General features: G+C 37.9%; 1 protein-coding gene across 2 annotated transcripts in view; it reads left to right on the forward strand.

The window, feature by feature from the left end:
- The first annotated feature begins 610 nt into the window (after nt 1–610).
- Nucleotides 611–13,254, forward strand: part of BLNK (B cell linker) — a 160,117-nt gene continuing 147,473 nt past the window's right edge. The window contains exons 1-3 of one of the 2 annotated variants that reach the window (XM_026651156.1): nt 611–687; nt 2,179–2,326; nt 10,988–11,050. In XM_026651156.1, coding sequence (XP_026506941.1) covers nt 2,186–2,326; nt 10,988–11,050 — 204 coding nt within the window. In that variant the 5' untranslated portion in view covers nt 611–687; nt 2,179–2,185. Of the gene's footprint in view, nt 688–2,175; nt 2,327–10,987; nt 11,051–13,254 lie in introns of both variants that reach the window. The other variant, XM_026651155.1, reaches the window with a different exon arrangement.

The raw sequence follows: 13,254 nt of genomic DNA on the forward strand, positions 1-13,254 counted from the left end.
TGTCTTTAAAGCTGAATTCTTGATTCACAATGTATTTGGTTCCTCTTTTTGTACTGATGCCCATGTTTTCTTTGTCCATAAAAGATGTTATAAAATATTAAAAAATCATTTTGAAAGAGAACAAAGATACAGCCATGTGTTACTGCTTTGTTTCCCATTGTCTCCTTGTTCGCGTCAAACCCACCTTAGTCTAACAGTTGGAGAGAATGTGCAAAGGTTTGTTAACTAGATTTCAAAACTTAGCCCAACTGCTTTGTAGCAGTTCTACCAAGAGCATCTTCAGAAGAAAGTCCACATGGATATAAAAATATCAGTGATAGATTGTCTTGGTGAATCTAGTGCTCCAAAAATAATGTAACTTCACCTCTTAAGTATTTTTAGACACTGTTAGCGCTGAAGAGTGAACTGGCAAAGTTTCATCAAACTTTTAGAAAGAATTGTATGCTCCCTTTCCTTTTTCATTTCTGTCTATTTCTTTATACTAAATACAAGATCACTAGGTTATGACTTTAAGGATCCTTTTCTCTCTCTCACCAGAGATGGCAAGCCTGTCAATCATTCCAACAACAACAGTAACCACAAGGGAGTGTTTGCAGCAGGATAGCAGATACAAGAAACGGCTCTTACTTTAGTTTACTTGGAATCGGCTCTAATATGCATGTCTGGAGAAAAAATTATCTGTGTTTGGTAAGCCATGTTCTTTTTACTGTTTTTGTATCTACTGGACACAAAATCATCAGTGCTAAGTGTTTATATTTTGTATTAAAGTGATGCCTTAAAGATCTAAGATGTTAGCATTTAGATTATTAAAATGATGTGTCACTATTAATATTAGTCGAGGAAACAGAAGTTGATGTAGTTGCTGCTTCTAGTAAAGCTGAGTTTGATTTAAAGTTTGCAATAAATTTTATATGTTAAATGATTACATACATGATAGAACGTAAGTACTAGTGTTTGTATTAGTAAGTACTTTAGCAAGAAAGATTATGACATTCCCCGAGATAAATTTGCTCTGCCTAATGCAATGACTTCTAATAAATTGAAAATTGAATGTTTACTAAATGGAACTCCAAAGAATTATACCACATAAAAATGCAGTTGGCACTTTCAAAACGGTGTATATATACTTGTATGGAGTAAATTGCTAAAGTTTTACAGTCATCAGGTTTTCAATAATATGCTGGTTGTTAGGAAATCTGTCAATCACTTTGCAACAGCCACAACATATAGCAGAATTTGAAAAAGGGTAACAGACAACACATTTTAAACTTAGAATCAGTTCCAATCCTTGAAAATGTGCCCCAAAACTGTTTGCACTGGGAAATAAAACAGGAAGAGCAACTAGAAAGCAGGACATTCCTTGCTCTCCAGCCTTTTATGGAAGACTTCACATTACTTCTGTTACAGTGACTCAGAGCTGCAATGCACAATAAACTGGTTTTATTGGAAGTGCATCTTTGCAATTTTATTTCCTGATGTAGATGATGTACTTATCTATTAGTCTTATGTTTAAATTAATTTTATTGAATAAATATATGAATATTTGTAGATGATTTGTTCTTTAATAGCTTAAGAATTTGAAGCTAATATTTTTCTTTCAAATGCTCATTATGCATACAGTATTTAATCAAATGATTTATTTTACCCTGAGAGTATTGTGCCGACACCTTAAACAAAGAGTCGGGTTAAGTAATTTGACAATCTGGAAATACAAATCCTGTATCTGAGCTCTGCTTTCTCTATATATATATTCACAGCATCATAGTGTGTCAAAACATAGAAGTGTGTCAAACACAATCTAAGAGCTGATCAGAGTGACTATGAAAAGGAGTTAAAGGTGTGCAAGAGGCAGTTGTCACTAACACTAACTTATTTTACACCATGTGAAAAATGAAGCAGATGGCACTAAAATGCCTTTAAACGTGGCCACAGTGTCATTAATTATCAAGCACAAGTATCCTTATCTCAACTCACTTCAATGGGTATTTCTGCCTGTATAAGGATGATATGATATGATATGACATGACCCTTTTACTGAGTACCTGCTTATATTCAAAATCATTGTCCTGAAATATGAGTATATCAGTAGTTTCCAAATTACTTGAAAAGGCGTGTACTTTAAGCAATCAAGCAGGAAAAAGTTGCAAAAGGGACTTCCTCTTTCAATTTCCACAGCAGATGGTGAATGTCAGTGAAGCAAAGCATTTACTGTCACCAGAAACAGATCAAATCTTCCTCACCGGATAGCAAAATGGCCACAAAACTACCCCTTCGAGAGGAATGTGAGAATTGGACAACTCTTCAAGTTGCAGATCTCCTAAGACAGGTACTGAACCTAGAGCTCAGACTGAAGACAGTACAGTATATCATACTCATTTCAGTTCAGCTAGCAAAATAGGTTGCTGGACTTATCTACTCTTTGTGTGCAGTGTTGTAGCTGTGTTGGTCCCGGGATATTAGAGACACAATATATTACCTCACCCACTATATCTACTCTTTATAATATGTATGATTACTCCCTCCTGGATATAAACATAGATTCTAAAATGTGTTTAAAGCTGTTTAGTCAGCAATTGTGACTACCAAGGACTTATGTGTATTGATGTTCTGTAAGATTCTCTGTGTTCTCTTAGTTTTTATTGAAATTCAGTCCATGACAGAAGTTGCTTATTAAAAGAAAAGTATCCTGCACAAGACAAAGAACCACAATAATGTGTGCACACAGGGCTATATTGAGAAATATTTACACACAAAAATCGTGCCACCTTTTATTTCCTTCTGGCACTAAGTAACAATTTTATTGGAGGTCTGTGTGTATTATTTTAGAGCAAGAGATCACTACTAAGATTTGCAGGATTTCAATATGAATTTGCTCATCACCTTTTCTTTTCAATGACTATAGACCTACTGTAGTTTCTAAATGCTCCCTTAAAGTTAAATCCTTGAGTTCTTTTATCATTCTGTTGCACCTTTCCTATTTCTGTAATATCCTTTTTATTATAATAATGTAACCTGAAGTGCACACAGTATTCTGAACTTGTCCTCAGTAATCCCTAGCTGAATAGTTTCTGCTAAGATATATTCAAGTGCTTCTTTTTACACATGCCAGACTTTTTTCCCTTGCAACTGTTGAATATTGTGGCTCATGCTTTAGGGTTTTACCTGCCATTCATCTAGGCGTTTGAGCCCATTGTTTCACAGAATTTGACTATATTGAAGTATATCCTCTTTGTGTCCTAAATGTGTAATTCTTTGTTGTTCTATGGCCCTCATCTGCCCTGTGCTTATAACCTATCCAAATTCTAAATATTATGGCCAGAGTCACCATCTCCCTTCATTGATTACTCTCCTGGATTTGTCTTAATTGTGAGAATTACTGTACTGGACTAGACTCTTGAGTTCCCTTCCAGCTCTACATTTCTATAGTTACCTGTCCTCTGATATTAACAAACACTTCAGCAATAATTTCTCAGATAGGGTCAGGTTATGAATCCTTTACTCCCATTGGTGGGCCCTTACTCATGTGAGTAAGGAATTCAAAACCTGGTCCATAAAGTCTCTCTCTTAATTGATATCAGAGTGCTTTAAAAATAAACACACATACTATGAATAGAGATTACTTTCCCCAACGCTGGTATGACATACACCACCTATTTAACAATATTCACTAACCCTACACAAGAATTTAGGACAGGGCATTAATAGCAGCACCAAAATCACACAGAAACTACAGGGAAATTTAGATAGGCAAGATGTTTGCATTCGGGTTTGTATTAGGGCTGTCAAGCAATTAAAAAAATGAATTGTGATTAATCACACTGCAAAACAATAATAGAATTCCATTTATTTAAATATTTTCTACATTTTCAAATATATTGATTTCAATTCTAACAGAATACAAAGTGAACAGTGCTCACTTTATATTTATTTTTTATTACAAATATTTGCACTGTGAAAAACAATAGTTTTTTTCAATTCACCAAATATAAGTACTGTAGTGCAATCTCTTTATCACGAAAGTTGAACTTACAAATGCAGAATTATGTACAAGAAAATAACTCCATTCAAAAATAAACAAACAATGTAAAAATGTAGAGCCTACAAGTCCACTCAGTCCTATTTCTTGTTCAGCCAATTGCTCAGACAAATAAGTTTGATTACATTTGCAGGAGACAACACTGCCCGCTTCTTGTTCACAATGCCACCTGAAAGTGAAAACAGGCGTTCTCATATCACTGTTGTAGCTGGCGTCACAAGATATTTACATGCCATATGTGCTAAAGATTCATATAACCCTTCATGCTTCATCCACCATTCCAGAGGACATGTCCATGCTGATGATGCGTTCTGCTCGATAACAATCCAAAGCAGTATGGACCGAAGCATGTTCATTTTTATCATCTGAGTCAGATGCCACCAGCAAAAGCTTGATTTTCTTTTTTGGTGGTTCGGGTTCTGTAGTTTCCACATAAGAACATAAGAATGGCCGTACCAGGTCAGATCAAAGGTTCATCTAGCCCAGTATCCTGTCTACCGACAGTGGCCAATGCCAGGTGCCTCAGAGGGAGTGGATCTAACAGGTAATGATCAAGTGATCTCTCTCCTGCCATCCATCTCCATCCTCTGACAAATAGAGGCTAGGGACACCATTCCTTACCCATCCTGGCTAATAGCCATTAATGGACTTAACCACCATGAATTTATCCAGTTCTCTTTTAAATGTTGTTATAGTCCTAGCCTTCACAACCTCCACAGGTAAGGAGTTCCACAAGTTGACTGTGCGCTGCGTGCAGAAGAACTTTCTTGTATTTGTTTTAAACCTGCTGCCTATTAATTTCATTTGGTGACCCCTAGTTCTTGTATTATGGGAATAAGTAAATAACTTTTCCTTATCCACTTTCTCCATATCACTCATGATTTTATATATCTCTATCATATCCCCCCTTAGTCTCCTCTTTTCCAAGCTGAAGAGTCCTAGCCTCTTTAATCTCTCCTCATATGGGACCCATTCCAAACCCCTAATCATTTTAGTTGCCCTTTTCTGAACCTTTTCTAGTGCCAGTATATCTTTTTTGAGATGAGGAGACCACATCTGTACGCAGTATTCGAGATGTGGGTGTACCATCAATTTATATAAGGGCAATAATATATTCTCTGTCTTATTCTCTATCCCCTTTTTAATGATTCCTAACATCAGAGTGTTGCTCTATTAAGATTTCTGAAAGCATGCTCGACACCTCATCCCTCTCAGATTTTGGAAGGCACTTCAGATTCAGGGTCGATTGCTGTAGATAATTTTTAAAAATCTCACATTGGTACCTTCTTTGCGTTTTGTAAAATCTGCAGTGAAAGTGTTCTTAAAATGAACATGTGCTGAGTCATCATCTGAGACTACTATAACATGAAATATATGGCAGAATGCACGTAAAATAGAGCCAAGACATACAATTCTCCCCTAAGGAGTTCAGTCACAAATTTAATTAATGCATTTTTTTTTAAACGAGCGTCATCAGCATGGAAGCACGTCCTCTGGAATGATGGCTGAAGCATGAAGGGGCATATGAATGTTTAGCATATCTGACAATGTCGGCTACAAAAGTCCCATGCGAATGCCTGTTCTCACTTTCTGGTGACATTGCAAATAAGAAAAGGGCAGCATTATCTCCCGTAAATGTGAACAAACTTGTTTGTCTTAGCAATTGGCAGAATGAGAAGGATTGAGTGCACTTGTAGGCTATAAAGCTTTGCATTGTTTTGTTTTTGAGTGCAGTTATGTAACAAAAATAATCTACATTTGTAAATTGCACTTTCACGATAAAGAGATTGCACTACAGTACTTGCATGAAGTGAACTGAAAAATACTGGGGTTTTTTTGTTTATCATTTTACAGTGCAAATATTTGCAATAAAAATAATATTAAGTGAGCAGTGTATACTTTGTATTCTGTGTTGTAATTGAAATCAATATATTTGAAAATGTAGAAAAACATCCAAAATATTTAATAAATTGGTATTCTATTGTTTAACAGTGCAATTAAAACTGCAATTAATCGCAATTAATTTTTAATCATGATTAATGTTTTTGAGTTAATCATGTGAGCTAACTGCAATTAATCGACAGCCCCAGTTTGCAGGGCCTGAAAGACCAGGAAAGTAGGGCTAACCAATTTACACACACTTACATACACACTTTATTGATCAGGACATGCAAGCCAATGACGACAGACAAAGGGATGGATTTTAAGCAGCAGGCCACAACAGTGTCACACATCACCTCCATATTGGTGCACATAACAAGTTAGTTCTGCAGATGTGTGGGGAAAATTAGAGGGAACACTGCCCCAAAGGGGAAAAATTTCTCCCTGACCCTTAAAACAGATCAAACCCAAAGCAACCTAAAAACCACAATCCCTATACTTGGGATGCAAGAGCCAACTGATTCACATCTCTCTGGCTGGCCAATGGACCATTGGGCAGTGGAGCATCCAGTGGAGGATGATCCTTCTTTTATTCAAAAGCTGGCTGGTGCCTTGTTGCTCCAATCAAGGTGCTGAATGGCAATGTTCACTTCATGAGTTTATATAGTTGCAAGTTGACATATAAACTAAGCAAAAATAGTTCTAATGCTCATTTTTTGGCATTCTACTAGTCACTGCCCAGTGCCCAACATTCCAATGTGATAAGTAGCTCAACTCCTGATCACTTCCCATTGATTTCTAGATATCCTGTGTGGTGCTATATCAAAGCCTTCCTGTAATCTAAATCGATTTGCACAACTCCATTTTAATTAGCTGAAAGATTTAAAAGAAGTAATCTACTATTTTTAATTCAGTCAGAGGGATTTCTCCTTTCTGTCTCTGATAAAGTATTTCCAAAATATTCTTTTGACACATACAGATCCTCCTTAGTTTGGCTGTAAAATACTTTACATTAGCTGTGTGGTGGATCTGGTTCCAACCCTGCTGATGTGGGTGTCAATATGATAATACGTGATCAAAGTTTTGTTGTTTCAGTTTGCTTTTTTAAGGTCTAGGCAGTTACACACAAAAACTATGTTAAAAGAACATTTTTATGGTTGCAAAGTCAAGCACTTCAGGTTGCCAGTGGCACTTTAATTCAGATTCCTTGTGCATACAGGAATTACATGACCACATACTATTTTTCCGCAGGGCCCCTGCCTCATTCAATTAACAGAATGGACCTGCTCTGGTGCTTTGGGGATGAATCCAGGTTGTGTAGTAAAAAACTGTAAAGCTCCTGCTTCATTTATTGCAGAAGTTGGCAAGTTTAAGAAGAGAAAGGTCTCATGGTTAAAGCAGCTTAATGCTGCCCTGGAGAATTTGATTCTATCCCTGCCTCTGCTAGAGTTACTCTGTGATGCTGGGTAACTCACTTAAACCATCTTTTCACTAGTGTATTCCATATTGTCTGGGTGCCTGACTTGAAGTCCTGGGGTCTGATTTACAGAAGTGCCAAGCACTCACAGCTGCAATTGCAGTCAATGGGAGCTGTGCTTTTTGAATATGAAGTGCTATATAATGCTAAATTTTCTGAAAGAAATCAGATTCCTAGGCTCCATTGGATGCTCAGTTTGGGCATCCAGAATTAGTGGACACTTTTAAGATTAACCTTTTTGTGCCTCAGTCCCCCGCTATGCAAAATAGAAATACCAACACTCCATCCCCTCACAGGGGTGTTGTGAAAATAAATTCATTAATGCTTGTGAAGCACTCATAGTAGTGAGCATCATAGAAAAGCCCATGAGGATATTAATAATTCTGTCTTCAGGGTAGCGTCTGAATTCTGTATTAGAAGACCTAGGGCCAGAAATTGATCAATTAGGAGAAAAGAGAATATTGAATATCTGCTTATTAAGTGAGAACTATCCATCTTGTGCACCGAATGAGGCAGGGGTCCTGTGGAAAAAAATGGTATGTGATCATGCAATAAAGAATGCATTATAATGCATACACACAAGGTTGGCATTGGCAACCTTAATTCTGCTATTTCCTAACATTTTGGTGCTCAACCCTTCTACCTTAGTAATGTTCTTTGAATATACACTTTGTGTGTGATACGTGCAGAGGTTATTAGTTTGTCATTCTGCAGAATGTTGTAAGGCATTAAAACCAATATTGTAATAAAAATAATTAGCCCTATTGATTTTGCTTTCTCCCCCATGACTGAGTGAAGCCCATAAAGTAAAAACTCTATCTATGTGCATGTAATAGTTCTCCTATTCTCTTGCATGTACTGTATATTTAGAGAACACAGAAATGTTACATTCCTCTGCTCAAGTTTTTCTTCCCTCCTCCTTTCCTTGCCATTTACAAATGAGTCCACATATCCTTCCTCAATTTTAAGTGGTGGTATTATTATACTGGAAATGTAGTGAAAGGTTTGGTGTTCATCATATAACACAAAGGGCAAGATGGCTGCTTGCCTTACACACTTCACAGAAAAGTAAGAGGGCACAGGAGAACCCCCAATTATTCCCCATTACTGGCCACATACCCCATGATTCACAGCATGGGGGAGGGAAAGAGGAGGGAAGAGCCGCAGGGTCAGTACTCCTACTCAGATGGGTGGGGAGTAGACAGTATGGTAGTCAAAAAAAACTAACAATGTTAGGAAACATTAGGAAAGGGATAGATAAGAGAGAAAATATAATGCCTCCATATAAATCCATGATACGTCCACATCTTGAATACTGAGTGCAGATCTGGTTGCCCCATCTCAAAAAAGATATACTGGAATTGGAAAAGGTACAGAGAAGAGCAACAAAAATGATCACGAGTATGGAACAGCTTCTGTATGAGGAGAGAGTAAAAAGGCTGGGATTTTTCAGCTTGGAAAAGAGACAACGAAGGGGCATATGATAAAGGTCTATACAATCTTGACTGGTGTGGAGAAAGTGAATAAGGAAATGTTATTTACTCCTTCACGTAGCACAAGAACTAGGGGTCACCAAATGAAATTAATAGGCAGCAGGTTTAAAACAAAAGGAAGTACTTTTTCACACAATGCACAGTCAACTCTTTTCCAGAAGATGTTGTGAAGGCCAGAACTATAACAGGGTTCAAAAAAGAACTAGATAAGTTCATGGAGAATAGGTCCATCAATGGCTATTACCCAGGATGGGCAGGGATGCAACACCATCATCTGAGTGTCCCTAGCCTCTGTGTGCCAGAAGCTGGGAATGGACAATAGGGATGGATCACTTGATTACCTGTTCTGTTCATTCCCTCTGAAGCACCTGGCATTGGCCACTGTCGAAAGGATACTGATCTAGTTGGACCATTGGTCTGACCCAGTACAGCTGTTCTCATGCTCTTAGGCAGGCAGGGAGGCAGAGTAGATGGTACCTTCACTCCACACACACTCTCTTCATCCCACCACAGCTATATCAATGGCAAATTATTTCACCTTGGAAAGATGGAGGTTCCTGGCATACTCCAGCAACAGCGTGCTACACACTGTCCTTTATTCCAGGAGCTTGTGAAGTCACAATCTTGTTCTGATTTGGAAAGAACTAATTATTTAGAACATGAGAGCAGTTTACTAAATCTCATTAGAAATACTGGTTTAGACACTGATCTGGCTAAATGGGTCAGCAACCCTAACGTTAAAAACCAACCAGACTTGTATTTCCTTTCTTCATCAACATAAATACTTTAAGAAAAAACAAAGAAAAATATAGTTTACTTAGACTGAAGAGAAAAGTGCTATAGAAAAAAAGCATCAGCTCAGAAAATCCAGTATCATTTTACAGCTTTGTTTCTGTACTACACTTTTTTTCCGGTTAATCTTTCAAACAAAATGGTTACAGCTACACTGTAAAGAACAATCAGCAAACACTGAATAAACACTTGACAAATGTACCCTAGAGTTTACAATCCCTGCCATACAAATATGTTTTTCAAATTTCAAGTTTACCTTCTTAGCACTGTCAAATGCTTAAACCATTAAGGGTGCTAGCCTGGAATGTGCAGAGCACATACTGCAGACTGCTATGTGCCTTCAATTCCCATTGACTCTATAACTGCAGGCAGTTCTGACATCTACTGGAAGCCAAAATTTGTCTTTTCTGAACATTGAGACTGTTAAACATGTAATTTTCCTGAGTTCAATGGCTCACCTCTAAGCAAATGAAATGAATTTATGTGACCCTAATTTTAATTTCACACTGTTAATGGAGCTTAAGACAGATTTGATGGTTAAACTAAACTACTTGAATTCACTTAAAGTCCTGTATATTTTTAATGGAAAAAAAAAAGGTTCTGCAGTTTTTCTCCTGAAGTTCCTAAGCCCTCGGTTGTGTACACAACAAGACAGTTCTTTTAAAAAGCCATGCCAAAGCTCCTCAGCCAGAAACACTCTTAGGGCGTTTACCAAACCAGGTCTATTCCTTGCCACCCTTTGTAATGAAAACCTACTGAGTCTCTGTGATGGGATCCGCAAGTACAACCTGAAACTGTGGGACTGCTGTGCTCCCTTAACTCTCCAGCCTGAGCAAACACTTAACTTCCTTTTGTCAAGGAACAGAGCTTCTTGGGAGTGGCAGGTTAGAACCCTGCACAGGATTAGTGTAAAGCCCTGCAGCGGGACTGAGTCTCACCAGCCCTGCAGGACCTCTGCCATAATAGCGGAAGTGGGATTGAAGAATAGGTTTGTTTCATTTTCCTTTACAACTGATCCACTTAGATATATTAAGAATTAAAAAAAATATATATCAGTATCTGTTCTATAAGTGTGATTTTGAAAGTTGATGTTTTCTGAGCCCCATTCTCTAGGAATGCCTGTCAGTCACACACTGCAATGTTATTTACCTCCTTATCCACTTCAAATGAAATATACACAGACTCCTGCAACTACCACATGCAGTTCAATTTCAACATAAAATATTTCTATCTATAAACTTATCTATGATTTAGACTATCATGTATAGTTTTCAATTTTTTTTTGTAATCCTCTCCCCCCGTCCCCAGATTCGAATGCCTGAATCTGCAGCAGTCGTGGAAAAATTGGACATTAATGGAGCTAAATTTTTGGTAAGTAATTAAAATATTTTCTCTGTTAGACACATCTTGTGAAAGATTTTCTATGTGAAACTTGTATTCACAACTGCAGGGTCTATTATGCTGGCTTCTTTCATGACTAATGGCAAGTTAGTCATTTGTTCTGATCCTGACCTTTGAGACATTTTCAAGGCTTGCTACTGTGAACAAGCAAAGCTCAGCCCTGCTACATCCTAGCATAGGTGCAACAAATGCCTAGATACCCATCCAAGCATCTGACTGTTGGAAGAGAGGCCACTTATGGAAAGAATCACTTTCCTTTAAATTCTGTAGGACATTTTCTATAGGGATTTTTAAACATATGATAGAATTAATGCAAACTTATCCCCCTGCTACAGAATTCTAGGGGCTGGTTTTACCTCTGATGAACTATTTTCCCATCAGGGTGTGGTCAGACCTCTGAAAGAAGGTAAGCAGAAAGGGAAGAGAAGCACTAGAGGTACTGCTCCTTCCATCCCAGCAGTTATTGAGGTAGAGGCCTCCAAACCCCATGCTGGCTCCTTGACACACAGAAATGAGGCCCTTTTGTGGAAAATGGGGAGAAAGCTGCTAAAAATATATATTTAAAATGTATTTCTACTCTGCAAAGAAACTGTGTCTATATGGCCCTATCTTAAAAACCTGTTCCTCAGTATCTTAGGTGTGATAGCTGCTCATTCTCCTGATAAGGCTCTGATCCTGTAATGTTATCTGCGTAAGTGGACCCCTGCCCCCTGTAGAGTGCCACTGACTCCAATGGGATTGGAACTAACTCCATCTGGACATAAAAGATCTCCCTGAAAGATCAAGAAGTTATTACCAGTTTCTATTAGCACTGCAGAGCTAATACAGCTATGGGAAAGGGAGACTGAGTCTTGGCCAGCTCATGCATTATCAGCAAAATTGTAAAAGGAGTTCTGTTTGCAGTCTTTGTTGCTTGATGAGTGACAGTGTTGGGTGGAATCTAAATGACGCATAAGCCTTGTGTTGGTTCTTTGCAGCTGAATGAATTTTATCCATAGCAAGAAAAAGAAACATGCACATTGCATAGCATTGGTGGAACGGGACATGAGAAATCTTTTCAGAACTTAATGGTAAACTAATAGGACAAGTGACAAAAAGAAAAAGGAACCATGGGTGAGTTCTGAAAGATCATCCATGAGCGAAAGTAAAACAAAAGTGAAATGAGTGAAAGTGAACATCTGCTAGTATGCGATGCACATTATGTATTTTCTTTAAATCTTTTAATAGTTGCCCTGTTTTAAGATTACCTTATTCTGCATTGTAGAAAACATGGCAATATGTGAAATGTCCTGTGGAGTGCCACTAACGACATGCATTTCTAATGTTGTTATACAACAAAAGAGTGGCAGATCTCACACCTGACAGAAGATTCTTAGTGCTTTCATGTGCTCTTTAATTGAATTGTTCCACAGCACTGTCAACATGACAGGAAACCCATAATAAATTATGCTTGAAACAGAATGAATTATGCCAATACTGTAAAAACTGAAGTACAATAGCTTACAATAGCTTGTTAATAGTGACAACAGCTATTGATCTAGTGGTTAGTACATGTGACGAGTAATCAGAATTCTTACATCCTGGATCTGTCACTGTCTTCCTTTGTGAGCTTTGGCAAGACCCTTAACCTTTGAGTCTCAATTTATCAGTCTGTAAAATAGGGATATTACCTACCACACACACGGGATTGTGAAGCCTTAATGGATGTTTAAACTACGTCAAGCTCCTCAGCTGAAAGGCACTATAGAAATGCAGGCCTCTAGTGACTAGAGAGCAAGAAAAAGCACTCAAGCAGGTGTGATTCCACCTAGCAGGTAGCAGTGGGGCACACACACACACAAGATAAATTACACTCAACTACTGCACTCGTGTGCATTAAGACAGATACAGCTTTTTCTGAGATATATTGCATTGCACGGGACCATGTGTCAACAGTATTCAGACCTCAGTTTTCATTTTTGCTATGAGGTATATCAAGGATCTCTGGACAGACTTCATCTAAAGTCAGAGGACTTAGGAGGAGGATGGCAACCATTTATTGGTGCCGTCACTGTGACTTAAATATATGTTTTTCTTTTATCCATCATTCTAGGCACTGCTTGCATACAGTCTTTAGAAACAGGAGGTGCGCCACCCCTCTGTTGTATGGTTGGAACTGCAGTGTATGGAGTATT

Source organism: Terrapene carolina, unplaced genomic scaffold, assembly GCF_002925995.2.
Source record: "Terrapene carolina triunguis isolate 2854851 unplaced genomic scaffold, T_m_triunguis-2.0 Scaffold95, whole genome shotgun sequence".
NCBI classification, from domain to species: domain Eukaryota; kingdom Metazoa; phylum Chordata; order Testudines; family Emydidae; genus Terrapene; species Terrapene triunguis.